Source organism: Kryptolebias marmoratus, linkage group LG12 (genome assembly GCF_001649575.2).
Source record: "Kryptolebias marmoratus isolate JLee-2015 linkage group LG12, ASM164957v2, whole genome shotgun sequence".
Lineage (NCBI taxonomy): Eukaryota > Metazoa > Chordata > Actinopteri > Cyprinodontiformes > Rivulidae > Kryptolebias > Kryptolebias marmoratus.
The window spans coordinates 4874779-4898954 of NC_051441.1; the positions used below are offsets into that span (position 1 = coordinate 4874779).

Consider the following 24176-nt stretch of genomic DNA (forward strand, 5'->3'; position numbering starts at 1 on the left):
AAGAACAAATGTCTCCAAATTCACAGGACTTGTTGTCCATGATGAGAGGAATAAACACAGTTAAAGACTTGATGGTAAATTAACTGGTTGTTGTTGGATAATTAATGATCTAAATAACTAGAACTAGAACTAGAAAACTGTGTGCTTCAGGTTGAAAGCTGTTGGTTGAAGCTGCTTAAGTTCACAGATAAAACAGGTAAAACTTAAACCTCTATAAGCATTTGAAGTGTTATTATGAAGTAAGAAAGTTGAAGCTGCCAAAAATACCCTAAAGGTGGCAGCATTGGAGCAGGAATGGTGACACAGAAGGCTTTTGTTGATTTGTTTAAACCAAAGACACAAAACCTGAATGCAGAAAACAAATCTATATTGTTACACATAATAAAGTGTGTTTTATTCAGCACAACATTATGAACAAATGAAAAAATGTTTGGCTGAAGGTGGAGGGTTGGCTCCACGACTTCAGAGCCGGAGGAAACACGACAGATCCTTACAGGGCTGAGGAAGTTAGAGAAAAGATTAAGAAACAAGAAAAACGAGGAGCCATCTTCTTTCTTTCTTTCTTTCTTTGCACCTGTTTTAGGTGTGAAAGTGATTTTTTTTAAACAATCACCTAATTGCATTTATTTTAACTTTATTTTCTCACTAAAGGCTCACGGGACAAATAAATAAATGAAGTGGTGAAGACAGAACTGTTACAGATCTAATTGGAACATTTTTATTATTTCCATTCTGAAAAGGCATCAGCTGCTTTATCGCTAAACTTCATTTAACAAACACTTATAGTTGAATATTTATCTGTTTTCTGCAACAATTTTCTCCCTGTTTTTAATGCTAAAACACCTCAACCCATCTATTTATTTAAATATTACTAGTTTTCTTATGGTTGATTCAGGTATATTTAGTTAATTTGATTTAATCTGAAGGATGGATTCACATCAGCTGCTTCCCCACATTGTATTTTTATCTGTATTGTTTTGTTTTGTGTTTTATTGTGTTGTCCAAATAAATGGAATGATATTAAATAGACACAAACTCAGTTTCACAGAAATCCACACGAAGCACGAGGCTGAATTAAAGGAGAAAAAAATGTTTATTTTGATATCATAGAGTTGCTGACGTAAAATCAATCACAAAACATTGAGAAACAAGAAAACAGGAAATTTAAAAAATAAAATAAAATAGAGACAAAATAAGAGTTTCCCTCTGAGCAGAAAGGAGTTGGTGGAAGGCGGCTGGAGGAGGAAGGAGGACAACTTACTGCTCATCCAGTCAGGTTAAAGGTTATAAAATAAAAACATTTCACAGAGTTTTATTTACAAACAGCATGATGCGTTCATCCGTGGCACAACTGGAAACCCTTTCACACATCAGATCTCAACTTTCCGCTGTTAATTAGACAAACTGTAACATTTGCTCGACTTTCACGAAGCAGGATTTTTTATTGACGATAGAAACGACAGAAAGGTTTGTGTGCAGAGCTGGTTTGGCTCAAAGTTTCAGCGGTGGTTTTGGTTTCGGGCTCTTGGTGCCTGAGTCATCTGGAAACGAAGCAGCTGAGCTCCTCGGAAACCGGACGTCAGATTAGAAAAATAGCTCTTTCGGCAGCAAGCAAAGCGCGAGAGAACAATGAAAAAGACGACAGTATAAAAGACTTAGTATAAAAAAAGTGGGTTTGTGTGAAAAATGTGTCTAACTTCTGATTAAATTGAACTTTTTGTTTCCAGACAGGTTGTCAGTTTATAGTAAATCCAGCTCAAATGTGGTAAATGGTGGCAGTAGATGAATCTTTTAGAAAATTCAAGGAATATAAAGCTAATTATTGAAATCATAAGAAGAAAAAAGGTTATTTTTCTTGCGATTTTTAGATAAAAGAAACATTTTGGTACCTGTTGTCATTTTAAAATGATACACCAAGCAGCAGATTTACTTAAAAAAACAAAACTTTTCAAATTTGTTTTAATTTTTGGGGGCTTCACTTAAAGATGATGGCTTTTTCGAATTAAATTTACAAGATCAGGAAACAGCTTTTCACCTGTTAACACACTGACTGTGACTTTACTGATAAGTGATTACAGAAAGTAAATATATATTTAATATAATGCAGTAATTAAAAGATGAGAACAAACAAATAGGAGTTAAAATGAGTACGATACCCTGAATATTTATCTAAAGTAGAGCCGGAGTCGGCTGCAGCAGGACTCTCAAACCCTGTCCAGCTTCGGTTTTACCACAAGATGTCGGCACACACAGAGGGATGATCAGCACAGCAACGCAGGCCTCGATTTCAAAATAAAGCAGAACTCATGCCACACATGTCTAAGTGCTTCCAAAAAGGGTTATATAAGAGATGCTGTGAGCCTTAAAATGTACCCGAGAAGGTTTTTAGCCTCTTTGAAGGGACCTTTAGAAGCAGGAAAGTGGGGAAACTGACCTTGGCCCCGTCTCTCGTTATAAAAAAAGGGGCCAAAGAGGCGTCTGTGTTCTGCTCTGTCAGTGGATCATTCTTCACCTGCTCATAAGATCTCACTAACTCCCTTTCTGTTCTCTGTCTCTTTTTTTGTTTTCCCCTTCCAAGGTGAACTAATACAGAAAGCTTGGCTGACGCGGACGTTGCTAAATTTCTCTATCGCTCATTTGACTCACAGCTCTCGTGTCATCCAGCGCGACACCACACATTTCTTCATTTCTACAAGTTCTTCAGATCTGAACCCATCTCTCTCTTCCGTATCGTCCCTCCAAATGTTCTCCCCGCGCTCCCTCAGTTACACCCCCAAGCTGCTCCCTCCGATTTTGTCTTCCTCCTTCTCGCCTTCGTCCTTCGCCGTCACGCTGGAAATCTGTCCAGTGGTCGCCGTCTCTGGATGATCTGAGGAGATTTAAAAACCTGACGTCAAATAAACAAAAGTGTGTTTGTTTTCTTGCAAGTTTTAGCACGAGTGTAGCAACTCTAATAATGTGTGCAGAAAGAGATTCAGTCACACCTTATTAAACAATTTCCTTTATTTGTCTGTTATTTCACAGCCAGGGAAGAACTGAGTCTCACTTGACTTAAAGAACAAATGCACTGTATCAAAAAAAAAATATATACATATATTTTAAAAAAAGCCCAATCAGTCTATTCAAACGTTCTGTTTGGGTACTTTGTGTTTCCACAAAGGGATTTACTGAGAAATCTGTCATCTGCTCCGACAGGGTAATAATTCAGAATGAAATGCTACTGTTCTCCTGTGACATAATGCAGATTATAAAGCCAGAATTTGGTATTCACCAACAAATAAGTCACAAGCAGAAAGAAAAAAGTCATGGTTTTTGTTCTATTTTTACAGAAATCGAATATTCGCAGATATTAAGCTGTTTTTTATGGCTCAGCTTCAGGTAAAATTGATTTAAATTTAAAACAGAGGTCCAATCCTAAATTTGTTCTGAAAGTAAAACCTGTCTGGCCTCTCTGGTTCTGGTTCTGGTTCTGGCTTCTCTGACAGATTCAGGGTGACAAACAAAGAGCTTATTTGAACCTCCAAGCTCACCTCCACAGCGGGTGGAAACAATGAAAACTCTGAGAGCTGCGGGGGATTTTTCCACTCAGAACACCGGAGTTTGCTACATCTGACATTGGAACGGGAACAAACTTTTTTAGAAACACTGATCTGTACTGATCTGTACCCGCTTTTGTTACTCAGTAGGTTTTATTGCATTTAAAGTTACTCTTTCTGAAACACAGAGTTGTCCTCTTTAGATATACTGTTGGAAAATGGTAACATGCATTAAATTAGGCTCAAATTTTAGAGTGGAAATGAAGCAAAGATATAAAATTACAACAGATCTGGACAGATTTTGAATGCAAATTTTGTTTTCTCAGAATGTGAAGCTTTAGTTGGTTTGGAAACAATATGATGCTGTTTGTTATAAGCATGAAACATGAGCGTGAAGTTGAAGTTTTAGGTTTCTAAATCAAATTTTGTTGTTTTTTTATTCTTCTCCACCAAATGTTAAAACTATACGTCCACTGCAAGTTTAAAAAAAAAGTTTTCTGAGTAAGTATGACTCAAACTTTCAATGTGTTTAGAAAATAGGCCAACAAAAAGGGTCAGATTATATTTTTTGACTATCCTCTTATTTTTAGGTGCAAATCAATTTCCTCCAAGTTTCCTCTCCTCTTTCTCTTTTCCGAGGCAAAAACGGCAGCGAGATGAATTCTTACTGCCGTCCCAGGATGCAACACAGCGTAACGTTCTTTCACGTTCTCTGTTAACTCCTGACAGGTTTCAGTTCATCTTGTTCCTTTGTGTTTTGAATTCTGAGGGAACTTATTTATTAAAACTAGTTTTTTTCCACAATCAGAGACACTCTGGGTGAAATGAGACGGATCTTCTGGGCAAACTGTGCAAAAATAAGAGCATAAAATAAACTTAAATCTAATTTACTTTGAGTACAAGTCATGAAACTGTCTTTAAACAAAATGTTTTAGTTTGTTCCCTTGAATATATTTACTTTTTTTTCTTATTTGGCTTCTCATGGACGCACAAATAGAAGAGAGGTTGTTCTCTTGCAGAAAAGGAGACCAAACAGCCCATTTGTTCAAGGACAAATTATGACTTGTGTTCTAAAATATGCAACTTCTCTCAGTCGTGTCGACAAGAGCATGAGGCGTTCTGTTCATTTTCATATTGGGAATATTAGAATCTGGTTTTGGGCAAGCTAGGAAACTGCATTTCCAAACAAATAATGCAGCTGCAGCAAATTAAACTGAAAGATTGAATTAAACTGTAGTTAAAAGCACAGTTTGTATTTCACACACACACACACACACTCATCTTATTCTATACGAACTTCTGTAGCTTTTGCTGTTTGCTCTAAATTACTAATAAGATTCATTATAATTATATCTCATGCTATCAAGAATATTAATGTAAGTCTTATTTGATGATAAACTACATAACTGTGTTGGAAGATTTGTTTTAAATGGCCTAAAATATTCATATAAGGAGGCTTGAGGGGACACTGACAACTAATGTTCAGGAGACCTGAGTTATTTCTTGTTGAAGCCAGAATTTCAAAGGTTTATGGTTTGGATTAAACACAACACCGACTGGGTTAAGGAAACATTGTGGCTAAACGGGTTTTCGAGCTCTGTTTTCCATTAGATTAGTGGTGCTGCAACATCAAGCTGAAGTACAAAACTCTTTTATGTCGATGAATAAATTACAGCAATTTCATCCCTGATGAGGTCTCTTGATAAAACTGCACACATTCATAGCCTAAAACAAAAAAAACAGTCACTGCTACTAACTTCTGATTCATTATCAACCATATTTTGAACAAGAACTTGTTTTTCTAGACACAATGAAAATGCAAACATATTTGGAAAATACATCTTAAAAAAATTAGGCAAATGTTATTTTATCTGGGATGATTGAATAAAACATTGTGATTTTTACTGCTAATTTTGCATTTGTCATTGTTGCCACATTGCTGCTGTTGTCTTCCCAGTCGGTCGACACAGAGCCTCCTTCTTACCAGCAGCTTGGGTGGGAGATGCTTCCTCTCCCGCCTCCTCCTGCCAGTCGTCCTCATCTTCCTCCCCTTCACAAGGGTCTTCTAAAGGATAGACACCTAGTTTCTGCATTTGTGCTTCAGCCATCTTCTGCACAGCTACACGCAAACACAGACACACAGGAACACAGGGACACGTGGACACAGGGACAGAGGGATATGTTGTTTTTTTGGGGGTTTTACCGCGCTTCAAACACAGTCACTTTATATTTTGACGCCAGCGAAGAGCATGCACTGACAGACAGAGACAGCAAGGAAATGAAACTTAACGCTAACTTTTAGAGCAGTGTTTTTTGTGAAAAGTGATTCAGTTCAAAGAAACTATTCATCCCTGCATTATAGTCACGTTTCAGAAGTAACTGTTTGACCTTAATTAGTATCTCAGGTGCCTTCAAGCTTCCCATCAGCCTATTTAAAGGGAACAAACAGCCACTGGGTAGTTTGGTAGGACTGTAGCCAACTTCCCAGGAAATGTAAGCCCAGTTTGATCAGACGGGTAATTTTAGTGGTAGAAAAATGAAGCAGAACTCCGAGGTCAAGGTACGTCACGTCATGTTTTTTAATCACATTGGGCTCCATGTCGATAGTTTTCCAGGAGGGACTGCTTTGTTTCTTTGTTTTGTAGTTAATATTACTAATGGAAAACAGCACTGTCAGAACTTGTCATCTTTTTATTTATTAAAAATAAAATGCACATGACCTCCTGAGAGCCTGATACAAATATGAAGACAGTGGCTTTCTGCACCTTAATATTTTACTTTGGTTACCTTAGATTGATTGTCCTTATTCAGAGAGACAAATTTTTAAGTTTTTTTAACTCGTAAATGTTAAAAAACAATGTTCTTTATGTTTATGAGGTTCTACTAATCCCAAATAGCTGGAAGAAATTGAAGATGCACCAAACAGTAGCTCAGGACTCAGGAGGATAATACTGTCTGGCCACGGGGGGCCAGTGGGGGGCAGCAAGTTTATAAGGATGGCCACTGCCCCCCGTGGTCCCTCCATGGTGGCGCCCCTGTCTCTGCATCCTTCACTGCCTGTTCTGCTCATCATTCTCTGTCTCTCTGCTGTGATTTTATCTCCTCTTCCTCTTCCTGTAGGTCACCTTAGCTTCTCTTTAGTATTCTTTCACACCCTCAGACACACAGCGCAGCACTAATGCAGGTACTCTTCTTCTTTTTTTTTTAGCTTAACCGAGTTATGCAACTAGAAATCTTCCTGAGTTTGCTCTCTGCATCTGAGCTGACGAAGGGCAGATTTCTGGTGCAGAAGCAAGGCTTCCTGATTCATTATATCATCACTCGACACCATGACACGCACACTAAAATCCCCTGCAGATGAGACAAGCTGAGAACCTTTACATGCAGCAAAGACAAAAGGAAATCATGCATGAATTTCAACCTTGATGATATGTTTGTTCATGTCGGCGTGTTTCTGCCACAGCTGTACACAAAACTGACTGTAATCCTGGATGATCCTGACTTTCCTAGACTCACACTCACAGCTGTCCCACTCTAATCTGTTTCTCCATGTCACACACACACGCACTCCTTTTTTTTTAGTGTTTTTCAAAAACATATAGAAGCATGCATATCATAAGAGCACATGCACAGCTTTTTATTGCTACCCATCTGTCACATGCATTTTTTTCCTCTTGGCCTGCATCGTAAAGCAAGGAGGATGAAGACTGCAGCGAAGCGAGGTAAAAGCGGGAAGGAGTTAAACAAAAGGATAAATCACAATCCACACACCCACCACCTGCAGAATGAAAGCAGTTTGGACCAACCTTTTAGTGATGGAGGTTGATACACGCTTGGATTCACACGTTTTGGTTTGAGCACTCCGTTCTCTCCCACGACCCACTGCCATGAAAGACAGGAACAGATAAATCCTTATTTTCTTAATGAGCATCCACCAAATGAGCAGAAAAACATAAAAGAAATTAGGTTTTCCCACTATTCAAGTTACAATATCAACTTTTTTTGTTGTGAAAGTATCTAAATCTATATTTCTTTATGTAAAATTCACCTTATTTAGTTTTGTTGTTGTGTTCTGAATCAGGGCAAATACAAAGTTAACTTCTACAAAATGTCACAAATGTTGTTTTGTAGCAACTTAAACTCATCCGGACAGCGAGTAAAACACCTTAAAACGGGAGAAGAAATGCAAACAAACACCTGTTCATGTTCCTAAACATCAAGATTAGGTCACGTTTTTAATTAAAGCCACCTTCGCACACAGAAGGTAATTTAAAACTTTCTGTGAGCCGAATAAACGTCATCATAACACCTGTTAGACTGATTCCTCATGTAAACAATGTGGTCGGGCGGGTTTACCTAACAAAACGACGTGAGGACACGCTGCAGGATTAAAGCAGAGTTAATATAAAGGTTACAATGATTGATTTATTAATGAGGCAAAATAACAGAGGAGAGATGAGAGTCCACAAATAAAAGTTGTGAGTTCACCTTGACCTGATGAGCGGACTGATCGTCCTCAGGAGACGGCTGGTCTGCGACTCTGAAGAGCGTCGCAGGTGTGGGCCTCCTGCGTCTGATCTGTAAACAAACAGAAAGGGCAGCCATGAATAAATGAATAACCAAAGTGTCTGATGCTGTATTATTAATCAACTTCATATCAATCTAATCAAAGATTTGTTGAGAGTTCACGCTGGTTTGGGTCCTCAGTGGCTTCATTAGTGGAGTCACCGAGGTGTTCTAGCGCCCGATGTTGGACCCAGTCAGAATTCACGCTGCGGTCAGCAAACCAGACGAGGATCCATTTAAAATGTCCTGATCTGACAGACGAAACGGTCTTTTGAGTTAAACTGATGTTTTAAAATGACTAACAGAGCTGAAACCCGTCATAGGAGGTTTATTTGAAAGCAACGCCCTCTTCACGTGTCTGTAGATGCATTTTAACACCCGGAAAGCCCAAAGGAAATGGACTAAATGAACCACAGTCCCACTCTAATCTCTCCTCAAGCCTCATAATTTTTCCACGGAGGCTAAAGTCAGCAATCCTAAGAGCAACTTCAGGGCCATAAGAGCAGCACGCCCAGCTGTGGAACAACCTCCTTCTTACAGAACCCTCTCCCTGGAAACAAAGACCAAGCTGTGCATCGTTACAAACCTATAGAATCACAGCTTCTTTATTATCTTAGATGTGAAAGCATCTGAGCATGTTTGCCTGAATGAGTGTTTCTTTCTCGCTCATTTGAAGACAGTAATGAATATGGGCTGGACATTTCATTTTCAGCATGGCTCAAGTTTGACCTGCAGCAGCCAGGCGATCAAACTGCGGTTCCTTTAAAAGAACAACCGACAGAAATAATTAATAAATAAGTGCAATTGTTTAAACTAAAGAGAAATCATCTTCATCATTTAAGCTGCAGCTGACAATGATTCTAACATCTCCAATCAGCGGCAGGTGTTCGGAAGCTTTTATTATTTATTAGAACCTGATTTGTGATGATATATTTCGTACAGTTTCTGATATTTTACTGCAGCCTTTCTCTTTTCTGCAAGCCTTAAAAAGTGGTAAAAGCTGAAACGGAGCAAGTTTAACACAATTTTTCACGTCAAATGTTTAACAAATGACCTTTCAAGCTAACAGAAAGTAATGATTTGATAATGAAAAGATTAGCTAGGGGTGGAGAGTCGTTTTATTGTAACGATCTGTGCTGAACATGCAAAGTTTTATTCATTTAGATCACATCATCATAGCTGTAAACAGAAAATAAAAGCAGTGCATTTAACTGAACCTGAGTAGTGAAACAAGGAGGGCATTGAAAGTGTCCTGTGAGGAGTAAGTCACCCTTGGCAGTGACACGAACAAATGTGCTGCTGTTTATGGCATCACTAAATGTTGTAGGAGGAGCATTAACCGGGCTCTGTTTTCTGTAAAATGGCTCCATGCTGAGACCTGTGTTTGTTTTTCCTTCTGTCTGCTTCGGTGCGTCATCGCAGTGAGGCGATGTGTTGCCAAAGCAGCGGCTTGCTGAGCGGCATGCTGGAAACCTGCCTCCTGTCCGATCCAGAGCAATCAACAATGGGTTTGACACCAGACACGCACTTTAATCTCATCATGCAACTTCCAACTTTCCTGTGCCTCCTGGATGTCAAACACTCTGTCTCCATCTCATTCTCCGCTCATTTCCATCTTGCTTCATCCTCTGCTACCTTGATCCTGTTTGCATTCATCTTCATCCCTCATTCCTTGACATTACCTTCATCTTCCCTTCTTCTTTGCATCACCAGAGTGCGTCACACAGAAACTTTAATCACGTTTTCCTTCCGCTTACAGAAACATTTGATCTGTTCCTTTATTTTCCTTCTTTTTCTATAAAAAGCTTCTGGTCTGTGGGAGGCAGGGAGCATCTTTTTGGACTCTCCCTGCCCAACATCTGACCCCCCCATCAGCCTGAGGAGGTCCTTACAAAAACATTTCTCTATTCTTTTGTGTTTGTGTGGTTTTATTTGTATTATTTTAGGTAAAGTTTCAGAAAACCAGCAGGAAGGTTACACAAATTTAAACAATAAATAACAATAAATCCGCATACTTGCTCTTTTTTTTGGTACTTTTTAGCTTTTTCATACTTTAACCATTTAGCTACAGCTCTGCTACTTTTAACTTTTTCCTTTTTTATTTGTTTTTTATGTTATTTTGCTCTGAATTTACTTTTGCACTGCTTACAAGTCAAGTCAAGTCATTTGTCTTCAGTGGGAAAGAAGAAACAGAAAAACTGTTAAAAATATAATTATTATGTGAAGATAAGGGATTGTTTAGAAGAATTAAAGTCACAGGGAGCTATTTTCATGAAATGTGTGTCTCTATGTGTGTAAATAACACCTGTCCTGATGTCATTTTATTATTTGTTAAAATGTCCAAACAAAAAAAGACATTTCTACAGCTCCTTTCAACATATCCTGGTTCTGCAAAGCATTTTACAGTGTTTCTATTTACACTCTTACACGACTTACACGATGTATACAGCACCTTTATATTCTCATTCACACATTGATAAGCATCGCTGAGGGGGTTCAGCGTCTTCTCCAAGCACACTTCTGCAGGCTACAGAGGAATAAATCCCATACTTTCCATTTGAAAGACAACCCTTCCTACCTCTGGGCCAAAGCCACCCTCAAAAGTTGGAAAACTGTCAGTTTGTGATTCACACTTCTATCATATCAATGAGCGGACAAAAGCATTTGTGTTTCTCCCCCTCTTGCACGCTGATGGTGCCAGCAGTGACGTTTCTAATGCCAGCTGACTCAAACACACAGAGACTCTAGTAATTTTCCAGCCCTAAACGCCCCCACTCTGCCTGAGTTACATAATATGTGACTTCCACAGAATACGGCAACACTGGGACACAACGTGTGCGATTACTACAGCTTTATCCCTTTATCCCCCCCTCTCCCCGCCCTCCACTACATCGCTAAATCCCCTCGCTCCCAATCTCCTGACCCCTCTCCACCACTGGCAGGAATGCTGCTCGACCCATTACAGAGGACCCTTTGCACGGTGGGCGGAAAGCGGTCACTCTACAGGTGGAAGCCTGCAGGGCTAAGAGGCAGCAGCGCCCTGGGAACGATGAAGAGCTTGATGAAAAAAAATAAAATAAAAAAAAAAACACTGGCTCATGGATCAGGAGGTGAATCAGTTTATCCAGAGCTAATGAGTGAATCTGAACAATGTGCTGACTGAGCACAGAGGCCGAGAGAAAAAACTGAAAGATGGCTTGCCAAGTTTTTTTATTTAACTAAATGCAACAAATAAGATGGATTTTAAGTTGTTTTCTGTTAAGTTCTTTTATTCCATGTGATAAAGTTTATTAATGGGGGGAAAGGTTAAATGACCCTGTCAGTGTTGTTTAAGGGTCATGAGTCACTGTTGACTTTGCATGTTTAGGTGTTCACTCTGTGTATGTGTGTGTGTGTGTGTGTGTGTGTGTTGGCAGAGTACCGTCTTAGTTAGCAGCCTGGGTGCAGATTGGCTGATGTGGGTCTACTCCCCAGAGACGCTGCTCTCATGCCAGGCCTATAAAAAGCAGCTGCAGAAGGACGGCGTAAACTAGATCAGAGGTATCTCTGGGGGTTTGACGGAGTGAGACAGGAAGGCAGTAAAACTCTGAACCATCGTTTGACAGCGAGCGTCTCATGGGACGTCTGCTCTGCAGATCTGACCTCAACGCAAAGGCAGCACATCGAGAATCACACCTCGGATCTCTCTTTTCCCCATTAGCTGCCATCCTCTGAGTCCAACTGCAATAAATTACATCAGGTCATCGTATCAAGCATTGCATGTGGGTGTGTGTCTGTGTGTGTCAGCTCTCCGTGATGTGGTTGGAGCATCATTCAGGTCCATATTGTATGCTCCAACACTCTGGTGGCACAAATCCATATCTGTTCTGATGGATAGAAATGGATTTGTGCAATATGGATTTGCAGTTATTTATGGGCGAATCTGGCCGTGAGAGCTTGTAGATGTACAGTTTATATGATATATATGATTCTTTATTACTAGAAACTACCTGAGGTTAATTTCTCCTGTTCAATAAATGTAGGAATTGCCAATAAATTTGACATAAAATTCAAGGCCCAGCGTTTTAGACTCAGACCATCTTGTGTTGAGAAATGACAAAGTTGTAGCCGTTTTGGTCAAACCTTAAAAATAACTTTATGCTCAATATCTTGTAAGATGTCATGCTCATACTCTCAGCTACTACCACATTAAATCTTAGCTCAATATCTGTAAAGTTGACAGACTTATAGCCATTAGTTGTAGATATACAGTTAATGCCAAAGTATTGAGCAAAGATCTGGTGCAGTAAGTGGCACTTGGAGTACGTGTTGGGAATGACTCTCAGCTACAACCGTACCAAATATTGCCACAATATTTGTAAGATTGACAGAATTAAAGACATTTTGGTTTTCAAGGGTTTAGTTGGTTGTGCCAGCCATCTTGTACTGAGTTGGTTCCCAAAGTTAATCAGTTGTAGATGCACATCAAATCATTATTTCCTAAAAATATTGATAAAATATGTCCAGTGAGACATATTTAAGGCATTTAACTCAAGCTTGAGTGTCACTTTAAGAACACACTTTTGTTGACTTCTTTCTCTTTCTGCATTTTGGTCTTTGTTTTTTTTTCGTCGAAGCAGAAACTATGTTGCGTCCAATAAAGACAATGCTCCCTCTGTGTAAACTTAGATAAGTCTGATGAACATTAAGCCCTTCATCCATTTCCATTCAGCTCATTTCTTGGTTAAAGGTGCTCTGCTGTTGCGTTATTATGCCATCTTTGCTGCTGCGTTCTTTACTAGTCATAAAGTCAACCTTTTTCTTTGAATCAACCCACCCCCAGTGAGATTTTTGAAATAAAGTGGCCAGATCTCATGTGGTGCTCTAAGTGCTGCCTGAGTCAATAAAACAGTAAGGTGGAAAATGATTCTTTTTTTATACTTATGGATCTTGAATGTAGGAAAATCCTTTTTTTTTGTTGTTGTTGTTTAGAGGTTCTGTGGCATGCATCTTAGCTTTATAGTTGAAAAATGTTTTAAAAATAAACAAATTATGTTTTCTGTATCAACTAAAACAAAGATTAAGGAGTTACGCTTGCATCATATTTGGTCAGAGTGACGTTTTTTCTGTGAAAATGCTGGACTAAACATTTACTACAAAGCCACCCTGCCCCCCACTTCTTAAAGCTGACGGGCCAAACACGTCCAAAGAGTAAACAACTAAAGAGCAGTGGTCAGATTTATCACAGAACAACCAGTTCTGTCAGACAACTTCAGTCTGTAACAGGACGTTTTAACAAAGTTGCACTGACTGCTTGCTGAGTTCCTGACTTTTTTTTTTCCCAAGGACATTTCTCCACCAGCTGCAGCCAAAACAGTAAGAGCGTGCTCATTTCTATTTAAACACGTGTCTTCGCTGAAGTCAGGGAGGTTGCAGCATGTTGCTTCTCGACATCCATGTTGCGCGGGAACCTTTGGTCCCAGTTCTGGCTAACTGAATAAACAGATGGGCTGCAGATCACATCCGGAGGGGCTCTCCAATGACCCCCAAATGGGAAACGTAATTACGCTGCGCCCACAGGCCAAATGATATCAGACAAAGCCCCTACCCTTTAACGCTCATCCTCCTCCATCTTCCAGTAACCCTCCAGCATTTATGCAATTAGCTGTTTTGCTTTTTATTTCGGAAACCTAGAGGACAGGATTCCCGTCACAGCGATGTGCAGAAAATATGCAAATGTCTGTCACCTGCCAGGCCACGGTGCACGACAAAGGAGGTGCCAATCAAAGCTGCAGACGGTGGCATGACTCACAGCCTGAGCTTTTCTTCCTCGTGCATTGTTTTGTGTAATAAGACAGAGTAGTTTCAAAGGTCAACAGACAGGCACAATCAGAGGACGGAGCAGCTTTGGTTACTCATCTGCAAGGTCATATTTACCCACAGGTGATAAACGTTCAAAAATATTTCTGTCTCTGCAGCAGCTTACTCATCCTCTTTACAGACAAACATTTTAAATTGAGTTAATGATCAAAATTCATTACAAGTAATGTAAAAAAAATTCCTAGAGAAATTGCATTGTTGCAGAAAATGCAGTGTGAATGTTGAGTGCTGAATAACCCTGCAACTAAGTTGTTGAAGTTAAAACAAAGAAAACTAAAGGCTGAAATGGAGCAAAATGGACACAACACCACAGCCAAAAGCTAAAAGTAGCATAAGAAGACAAAAAATGAATTCTGAAGGAGTTTTACTACAATTTCAATAAAGTTACACTTTTTAAAAGGTGTAAAAGTTGCAAAAACCAAAAGTCGCAGCACACGTCCAGATTGAGCTCAAGGTTTTGATTTATGAACGGTTAAATTAACACAAAGAATGAACAAGTACAAACAGGAAAACAATAAACAGAAAACCAGCAGTGAATTAGCCAAACTAAACCCATTAACGCGGGCCTGATATGTTCTGTGCAAGCTCGTTAATTTAAGATTGATGCGCTACAAAAACAGCCTCAACAACAGCACTAAATGTCAGAGATTACAGCAGCAATAACATAAATTTATGTCTTCTCAGTGTTGATGAAACAGGGATTGAGACCAATCCTGTTTGTGGCGAGTCACGCTTCAGTGCGCCTGAATCAGACGGACGGACTTTTCAGAGCAAAAGAGAAACTCAGGTGATTCTGGAAACAAATTTAGGAGGGAGGACTGAGGCAGTCGATACAGTTCAGGGTCCGAACCTTGACACAGCTGCAGTAAAAACGCTGACAACATTTGGTGACAGTTCAGCTCCTGACAGCTCTTATCCCCATTTCTTTGCCTCATGTGCCCCCTTTAATCCTCTTCTTCTTGTCTCAACACAGATATGATCGTTGTTTGTTGAGCAATGGTCCAAAGATGAAGCACAATGGGTAATTTTTTATTTTTCTGCAAGATTTAGACCCTACTGTAAATATGACATAACTGGAATAAAAAAACACCACCAAACAACAGTTTCACTTGTTCTGGCCATGGGTTGTGATTTCCAGGCTGTTAAGATCACAGAGGTCACTGACCCAACCCTCCAACCTGTGGAGGAACCCATTTTTTGAAAAAACTACTGTTTATGGACTCCTAAAACGCTGTTTCTTTGTGGATGCAAGGCTGAAACAATCAAAATCTTTTACATTTTCATAGACAGGGCCCGAGAGGCTCTGCTACAGTTTCAAACTCCTCCTATGAGGTTTTTTTTTTGTACAGCGGGCATTATGGAGCATTTTCACCTCACTGTTTACAGTATAATCAAATGACGTCTCGCTCAGTATTTATGTTTTTTTTTTACTGTTTACACATTACATTTCCATGGACAGAAAAGCCAAGAAGAAGGTGACAGATTGCTTCATGAATATTCTCACCAAGAGAGCGTGCTTATCTCAATTGAACAGCAAAAGCTGCTTTCCACAGAAACCGCTTGTTTAATTAAAGTGGAAAAAGAACATGAAAGGAAACTTTTAAACTGACCACTGGCATGTTCTTATTCAAGAGTCATTACCAAATCAAAATGTCAAAAACTAGAGGGAACAAAAACAAACATAACTCACAGAAGACAAGAGAGCCATTGATGGTGTCCAAACTAATAATTACAATTTGAGGTCTAATAATTCTTTTTGCCAATTATGTTTGTTGCCACTACAAACATCTACAAGCCACTGCGGGGCGAGGGGAAAGTTTGCAGGGAACATAAGCGATGGGTTTTCATAAATTCAGCAGCCCACATCATTGGGTGCCGTGCGTCAGGCCACTGCGGTGACATTCGTGCGGGGAAAGATCATTGCTCGTCCAGTCGCAGCATGTCATGTGCCATGATCTTTCTGGGAGTGCATGTTGACAGTCCCCCAGACGGCTAATGTTTACCCACAAATACTTGCTCCATCAAAGGTTGCTGTTTGATGTTTAACCCGGAGTGACGTAACGGCTGGAGAGGTGGTGCTGGGTTTCCTGCGGAGCATGAGGGACACGGCGAAAGGTGTGAGGGGAGAGGAATCCTCCACAAAGGTTCAGGTTTAATATAGGTCTGAACGCTGAAAACTATTGTCTTCATGTGTTTTATTTTCACACACAGCTTTTGCAATCTAACTACAGCTGCTATTTTAGCAGAACGTGAGTCAAACCCTCCAGAAAGGTGCAGTGACTTCTGGTTTTTGGTATTTTACCCATAAAAATACGTTGGGATCTTTTCAATTCTCTTCTGTTTGAAATCTGCTTCAGTATCTTTTTATGCTACTTTTAGTTTTTAGCTACCTTGTTGCTACTTCAGCTAGTGTCTGACCATGTTTAGCAAGCTATTTTTAGTTAGAATTTTGCTGGTTTTGTTTTTTTAGCAAGGGTTTCAGCTTTCACAACTCAGTTTCTGCTTCTTCAGCAGTCATTCAGCACTCAGCACTCACACTTTCCCAAAGAAAATGCAATTTCTCTTGTATAAATTAACGTGGATTGATTTTTGCGCTGGAAGCATCTGGACAAATGTCCTCTACTTGTCCTTTCGTACCTCTTCTGAATTTCACGACAAAGGATCAACATGAGCGGACAAGACCAGGTTGGGTCAGAGGAGGAAAAGCCACATGAAGGTAGCCGTGTCTGTGCCATGACCCTAATCTCTGTCCATTACGCACATTACTCTCCATCACTCGATGCAGCATTGGCAACGTTTGGAGTGGCTTTAGCAACAGAAAACACAGCCACCAGCTTTACCCATCATGTCCCAGACAATAAAAATCTTGACCCCGATCTCTAAATGTGATGACCAGAAGTCTTAAAAGGTTGTTTATCTGTCCATCTGTTGGCGTTTTACGATGTTATCAAGGATACCAGAAATGGCAAAGAAGGAATGACGCAAGTGAGTCTCATTAAGGTGTTGAAAACGTCCCAAAACAGAAGCAGTTTAGTTTTTTTCCTCTCTACTTCATTTTTTATTTTACATTGAGTGGTTTAAACGTGACTCTCACCCATTAATCCAAGACTTTATAAACTTTCTTTTAACCTAAATTCTGTGTTTAATCATTTTTTTCGAGGGGCATGTTAGGACACCTGAGTCATTATCTGTAAATGTGTGGAAACCAAGGAATTCTGGGACTGATTGGACCCTCACACATCTTCTTTATCTGGAACAGGACTAAGAGTCCCACCCCATCTGTAAAAAACATAAACATGGTGCAGACTAGCAAGAAATTCAAAACATCTATATAATGAAAATGATCACAGGCGTCAAGCGTAATTCCTGCCCAGTTGCACCAGAACAAAAATGTCATGCCTGTTTTATGTTTTACAATTATATCTGAGCTGGATGTCAAGGGTGTTTCTAAAGTCGAATGACTTCAGAAAAAAAAAAAAAAAACTCTAATCAGGAAGAAGGACTGATGTTATCTGATAGACAGTCAAACAAGTTAGCTAAGTGAGAAAATTGGCTTCAACATGAATCAACAAGTCCTTAAATATACTGAACTCTGCTCAGTTTTATGTGTGGAGAATAAAAAAAAGGTTGAGTTGTTCTTTTTTGGATTTGCAGGAAAAAAAATTGTTTTTTTCTAATCAACTAGGCTTTGGAGGACTGAAAAAGAAACACAGCTGTAACTACAGTAATTGCATTTTTCTGTGAAAATGCAGCGTGAATCCTCCTGCTGAAACTTGGTGAATAATAAATTGTTAAAAGTTAAAACAAAACCAAAGAGAAGCTAAGATCATCAAAACAGCTAAAAGCTAAAAAAGGTCATGAGAAAACAAAAGCAGAACAAGCGTGCTGGTGTTGATTTCAATACAGGATCTTTTTAAATAAGGGTAAATATTTAAAAAAAAAAAACTATAAAAGTTACTTAAATCAAAAGTCAGACTGAGCTGAATATTTTGATACATGAATAGTTAAAACAGCACAAAGTCTGCAGAAGTAATTTGACTGCAAAAAAAAACAAACAGGAAAACAATAGCTGAATCAGCATTTGCATAAATATCTCTACATTTTGCCAAGTTATGGACGTAAATGGAAATGTTTTTGCTCCTTTTTCCCCCTCTTTTGTGTCACATATGTATATTCCATCAGGATAAATATTCCCAAACACGTAGACCATCATCTACATCTAAGACACACACAAATAGCTTCTGTTTGTCTGAGTGGGAGGAACGGAAGTGCCTCTCAATGCTTGGTCGAGGAGCGTTCACTCGTACATATCCCCAAACGTAGCATTGTTGCAAACAACCTTTTCCTGCAGACAGATCTGTTCATTAGAGTTGACCTTATGGATGCCGACTGTGGGGGAGCGTTTGGTGACATTGTTGTGCAGCCTGTCTCCATGGTAACAAGGCCTCGGCAATATCAGTCGATAGTGGGGGGTTTTTTTGGTGGAGGGGGGGGGATTTAAATGCCAACAGAAAGAACAGGAAGGAGTTACCGGTTGTGCAACAAGTTCCAAAACATGTTCCAGTTATTTCGACTCGTTAGCGAAGATGGACTTGTGCAGCCACAGTAATGGCTCTGGGAGGGGACGGGAATAAATGGAGTGTTGGTTAACTGTTACCCCCCCCCCGTCCACCCACACATCCCCGGAGGATTCCATAAAACTCAAGTAGATTTTATCTGCTTTAAACGCACATGTAAACACATCTTATCCTGAGTGCGCCTTCGGTTTCCTGAACATTCAGTACAACAATCTGCGCTCGTGCACCTGCAGAGAAACCGAAAGATTTTTATGATCACCCACCGCCGCCGCCGCCGACGGAAGGCTGTGATGTGTCTGTGTTTGTAATATTAGAGAGAAACCCATTCAAGATGGCTGACCCAGCAAACACAAAAAAAGGCTATAAGTCAGCCTATTTTACAGCTATTCGGGTAAAATTCAGTGTGTTTGTAGCGGAAAGTCATTCCCAACATAACTGTTTACATGAGCTCTGTTTCTAACATTTTTGCCATTCATTATTGAAGTGAACTTTGTTAGTTTGTTAGCAAAATATCTCATGAACCATTGGTTGGATTTTAATGAAAGAACAAAAAAATAATCATTTATTCTACACCACCTCCACAGTTAAATGTCTTTAACCAGCTCGAAAACGGCTACAACGGCTTTACAGATATTGAGCTTATTTTGGTGTGGGAGTAGCTGAGAGTCTTCCTCAACACATACTCTGAACACGCCTCGTGATCTCTCACGCCTGACATCATTTACAAGGTTGGACCAAAATGGCTACAAACGCCAGTGGATGATATGCATTCCTTCAGGCCTTTAATTAAATTCTGCGCTCTTGAAAACATCTGAGGCACGAAAACTGCAACTGATGTAGAGACTTCAGTGTGCGTCGCGTTGATCTGAAGTTAAAACCAAAAGCCCCGCTCAGCGAGCCGAAAAAATAGATCACCGTTTGATCATATTGGGCAGAAATGTTCACCCCAGCGGAAACAAAAAGAAGGCTATCTTCGCAAAATGGAGCAGCTCACATATGGTAGCTTGATATCCTGTTGTTACTTGGAAGAGATGACAGATAAGAGCTCAATGTCGAGCCATGTGAAGGCATAAAGATGAGTGGAAATCCCATCAGTCATTACAAAACCCTTTTCATTTTCCCAGTTCAGTCAAAAACGGGAGCATGAGACACGTTTTCTGAGAATAGATTCAGCAGCAGATCGAGTTGGAGGAGAAGCAAAAGAGTAATTTATGAAAAGGGGGACAGGATGATCATCATGGAAAGGACAGAGCATGATCACAAGCTGCTGTCATTTATTAAGAACCTCTTTTATGCAAATAAAGAACAGGGACAGTCGATGAGGGAGCCGACCCCAGAAAGGTGGACCTACAGGTCAGGTATCTTTGCACATATCACTTTTACTCTCCCACCCCATCGCTCTTCAAGGTCTACGGAGGAAAGAACCGTTGGCCTCAATCTTCTCTGATACCAAACTACTTTGGCCCACTTATCCCTTCTCTAAAATAAGAGCCTCCAGTATTACAGCTAAAATGAGAGATCAGTGTTCCAGTCCAAAAAATAAAAAAATGGAGCGCATTACTTGTCACAGGAAGAAACAGGCTGAGTCAGAAATCAGAAAGATTTCAACATTAAAAGCTCAAGGTTAGAGGTGAAAAACATGGAAGTCAAGTGAGAAACAAAACGTCAGGAGAGTGTCCCTTCTCGGGTTACAAGATAATGACTTTCATGTCAAAGTCACTTTGTTCAAGAGGTCAAGATGAGATGAGATAAGCAAGCACTGATCGTGTGAGGAAACAGGCTGGAAATTCTCAGTTTTTCAACAAACTCAGACACCAAATTCAGTTCTGTGTGTAAAATTGTGTTTAGATGCTGAAAATGCAGGTAACTGTGTGTCCGTTCAGTTTTAAACCCTGTGGACAGGACCAAACTGTCCTCACAGATCAAGCTGTGTTCTGTGCACCGCCTGCTCACCATCTCCACTTGCCGTGGGTCCAGGGTGGTGGGAGCGGAGGCTGGAACAGCAAACTGGATCTTCTTCCTCTCCTTGTGCTCCCCCTCGACATGGGTCGACACGGAGGGCTCCATGGCTCTGGATCCTGGGGTTCTGACTCCCAGTGGAAGCCAAAAATTTAAAAAAACAAATCTTCTGTGGAGGAACCTCCCACTCCTGAAGACTTCCCTCAGTCCTCCCTGCCTCACCTCTTCACCCCCAGACTTCTTCTGCCTCTCTTTGGAAACTGGAAGAACTTTTTCCCCAAACCTCTGGTCCACTTTCCCTCCCCCAGGAGCTGCTGCTATCCTCCTCTGCCTCTTTGGTTTCCCCTGTCAGTGTCTGCCTTTAAACCTGAGCAGCAGCAGTGCATGTCCTCAGATCTGGCTGTGAGGCAGGGAGGTAAGTGGGTAGAGAGTGGAGGGGGCGGGGCCAGCTGCATAAAGAAGGCGGAGACATCAGTGGAAGGGGAGGAGTCAGAGTAAACAGGGAGGAGAGAGTTTTAAAAAGGGGGGATGGAGGAGGAGCTGCTGTGTTTTTATCTGAGCTGAGGCTGATTTGTAAGGAGGGGGGAAAAATTATAATCTCATCACATCAGCTGAGCCTCTTTTGGCCTCTATTTGTGAATGAGAGATTTATGCTTGTAGGGGGAGGGGGCAAAGACAGATAAACAGGAGGAGGATGGTGCAGAGGAAATACACAGCAGCTGAAGTTACTTTAAAGCTGTTGATGCACATGATGCTGTAAGAGAAAGACCAATCACTGACACGAAGAAATGCCAGAAAAGTAACCTATAGAAAGTACAATTTCTGCAAAAATGCAGTGTGAAAACAAGGTGCTGAAAAACCCCTTTTGTTGATAAATTACTTGATAAAACAAGCAGAGAAGATAAAATCAGCTAAAACGGCAACTAAAAGATAAGAACAGCAGAGCTGTTGCTAAAAACAGCAAAACTGCAAAAAGCTAAATGTAGCAAAACCATATCTGAAAGCTATAATTAACGAAACTCTAGCTAGAAGCTAAAATTAGCAAAAGCAGCAGCTGAAAGCTAAAATTAGCGAGACAGTGGCTCAAAGCTGAAAAAGAAGTAGACCAAGAAAAAACAGATTTCAGAGAACAATGTTTATGAAGAAATTGACGCGATCACTGTGACATTTTTTGTAAATAATTTTTTGATTAATTAAATAAATATAAAAGTTACAAACACTTAAAGTCATAGCACACTATCCCTGATCAACCTGAACATTTTGGATGCATGAATGATTAAAGTAGCACACACAGGAAAATAAAAACTGAAAGGGCATTCACACGATAAACACCAGAAAAGAGTCGAGTTTGTTATGCATTAGGTTCTGACTTCAAGATGGAAAAGCGATATATATATTTATTTAAAAGCTACTATTTGTACAAAGAAGGGAAAGTGATTTGACTCACGTGGCAGAGGGATTTGGACAGTGCAGGACTGTAAATTCAGCCGGGGGGCAGAGTTGAGTTTCGACTTGGGCTGGAACGAAGAAGAAAGCTTTGGTGACAGCAGCGGAGGAGGAGTGGAGGTGGCTGGAGGGGCTCTGTGGGCAGAATATAGAAGGTCAAGGTAGATGTGATGTTCTGGGACTGGATCCGCCATCTACAGCGCTGAGCATAAAGCATAATCTGAGTGTTTGTTCCACAGGTTGGAGCATTATTTATCAAACTTTTGATACATGCCAGTTTAAAAGAATAAAACAACAGATTACTGAATGCTTCAAAAGTTAAATGAATCATTTTCTGTCACTCTGCGATTAGATTTCTTGCACAACTTGTAGCGTGATCAGAAAGAATTGTGCAATGTTTTGTGTTAAAGTTCAGCTCTCTGAAACTGCAGCATTCCAGTTTTAAATAAAACCACAGATTGACTCGTTTTGGCCGAATGATGATGAAGTGTTTTGTTATTTAAAAAGGCTGGCAGATGAACACATGATGAAGAGCCTTTTTTATGGTAATCAGATTTATTAAGGCGTCCTTTCTCTCTCAGATTATTAATGTGAGTGTTTTTGACTTTTATCAGTTTTTACGGCTCTGCTCGTTGAAAACAACTCCCAGCTTTGTTTTATTTGGAAGCACGCCTCCCAAACATCACCTTCAGATTGCATTCTGAGATCCATATTTCTATTTTTGATTTAACTTCTGATCTCTGCTCCTTCTGTTCACCGCTTGTCCAGAGAGGAATGAAACAGTTAATCTGCGCCGAGCACTTTTTACGTTCTTTGCGTTTCTTGAAATTAAACCTGACAGGAAGTATGCACGCGGATTGTATTTATGGGGATATTTTCTCCTTCTGGACAGCTTATTTTGAACCCTTTGTCACAGTGTTTCCTACACAAACGCCCACTCTCCGCTGTCCATTGTTTTTGGTCAAGATCTGTAACAGATTAAAGGGTTATTTCCAAGATTTCTAGAGGTGAAGGTGATGTTAGGGACAATATGAACAAATTGTGAGATGTTTTTCAGAGAATGTTTGCCATAAATATAGATACAAAATGTGACATCAGGTCTCAAACTCATGCCTTGTTCCTGTTCTCATCTTAGCTTTAAGGCTAAAATCTTTACATGTTTCTCAAAATAAATAAATAAATAATGTAAATGTTGAATTTATTAAAAGTAATGTAAAAAAAACCTCACTTTTATTTCATGTATTTGGATGTTGAAAGTATTTTACGCCTCTCTTCCTGTTCTCAATCTCTTGTTCGTTTTAAAAATACGTGTTTGCACCTTTTTGCTTAATCAAACAGACTGATGTAATTTATTTTCGGCTTCGGGAATCTAATTAAAACTGGACTTTAGAGTTTGTTCTTCTACTTCAGTGAGTAAATCCAGGCAGAACAAGTCAAGATAAAGAAGAGAACGTGGAACAAACGAGTACAGATCTCTCAGAGTAAACATCAGATAAGTGGTTTTACTTTTTTGATACAGCCTAGCATTCATTAAAGGAATGCATATCACCCATCGCCTTTTATGCCAAACTTTTAAATTAAGGTTATGTCATGATGAAAGCTGACAGGGTCAGACTCATGTGATCTCCTAGAGGTTGAAGTTTGTGTTGACGGCGACACAAAACCAATCAGATATGGGCCTCCAGGAAAACTTTTTCTTTATTCATCTGACATTCATACACATATTCTGCGCCGTCAGTTTGTCCTCATCTGCTCTCTGAAACGACGACAAACAGGATGCAGGAAAAAAGTGTTGCAAAACGAGACACCCCCGTGGATTATTAGAGAGGGAGAGATTGTCAGGTAAGCTTTCAAATCTATTGCACAAACATGTCAGAGCAGCCAGGCGCCGTAAAATCCCCGAACCGTCTGTCAAATTAACAAAATTAACACGTAATACTGACACACTGACAAGCACAGACTGCTCTAATTAGAAACTAAATGAGTAAAATATACATTGAATAGCTGATCTTGATAAAATATTTGAAATATTGATTTTTGTGTTGATTTGTTAATATTTAATCTGTTATATTTAGGCAATGCTGGTATGTGATTAAAGGCCTAGCCTTCTTTGAAGAAATGCATATCTCCCGCCACCTTTAAAGCTAAAGTTTTAAGGAGGGATCTTGTGTAAAGCTCTTGAATAATGTGTCGTGAATGCCTCTCAGCTACTACCTCACCAAATTTTAGCCCA

General features: G+C 39.9%; 1 protein-coding gene across 2 annotated transcripts; it reads right to left on the reverse strand.

Moving 5' to 3' along the window:
- Positions 1-1070: 1070 nt before the first annotated feature.
- ppp1r1b (protein phosphatase 1, regulatory (inhibitor) subunit 1B) lies at positions 1071-20904 on the reverse strand. Of its 2 annotated transcripts, none has more exons than XM_017429480.3 (5): positions 20492-20904; positions 8025-8114; positions 7343-7418; positions 5521-5601; positions 1071-2869 (listed from the first exon to the last, which is right to left on the reverse strand). In XM_017429480.3, exons 1-5 carry the CDS (start codon positions 20603-20605, stop codon positions 2766-2768), a joined length of 465 nt encoding a protein of 154 aa, XP_017284969.1. In that variant the 5' UTR covers positions 20606-20904; the 3' UTR covers positions 1071-2765. The 2 variants fall into 2 exon arrangements, with proteins under 2 accessions (XP_017284969.1, XP_017284968.1); XM_017429479.3 differs by having other exon boundaries at positions 5521-5655; positions 20492-20900.
- Between the last annotated feature and the right edge of the window lie 3272 nt (positions 20905-24176).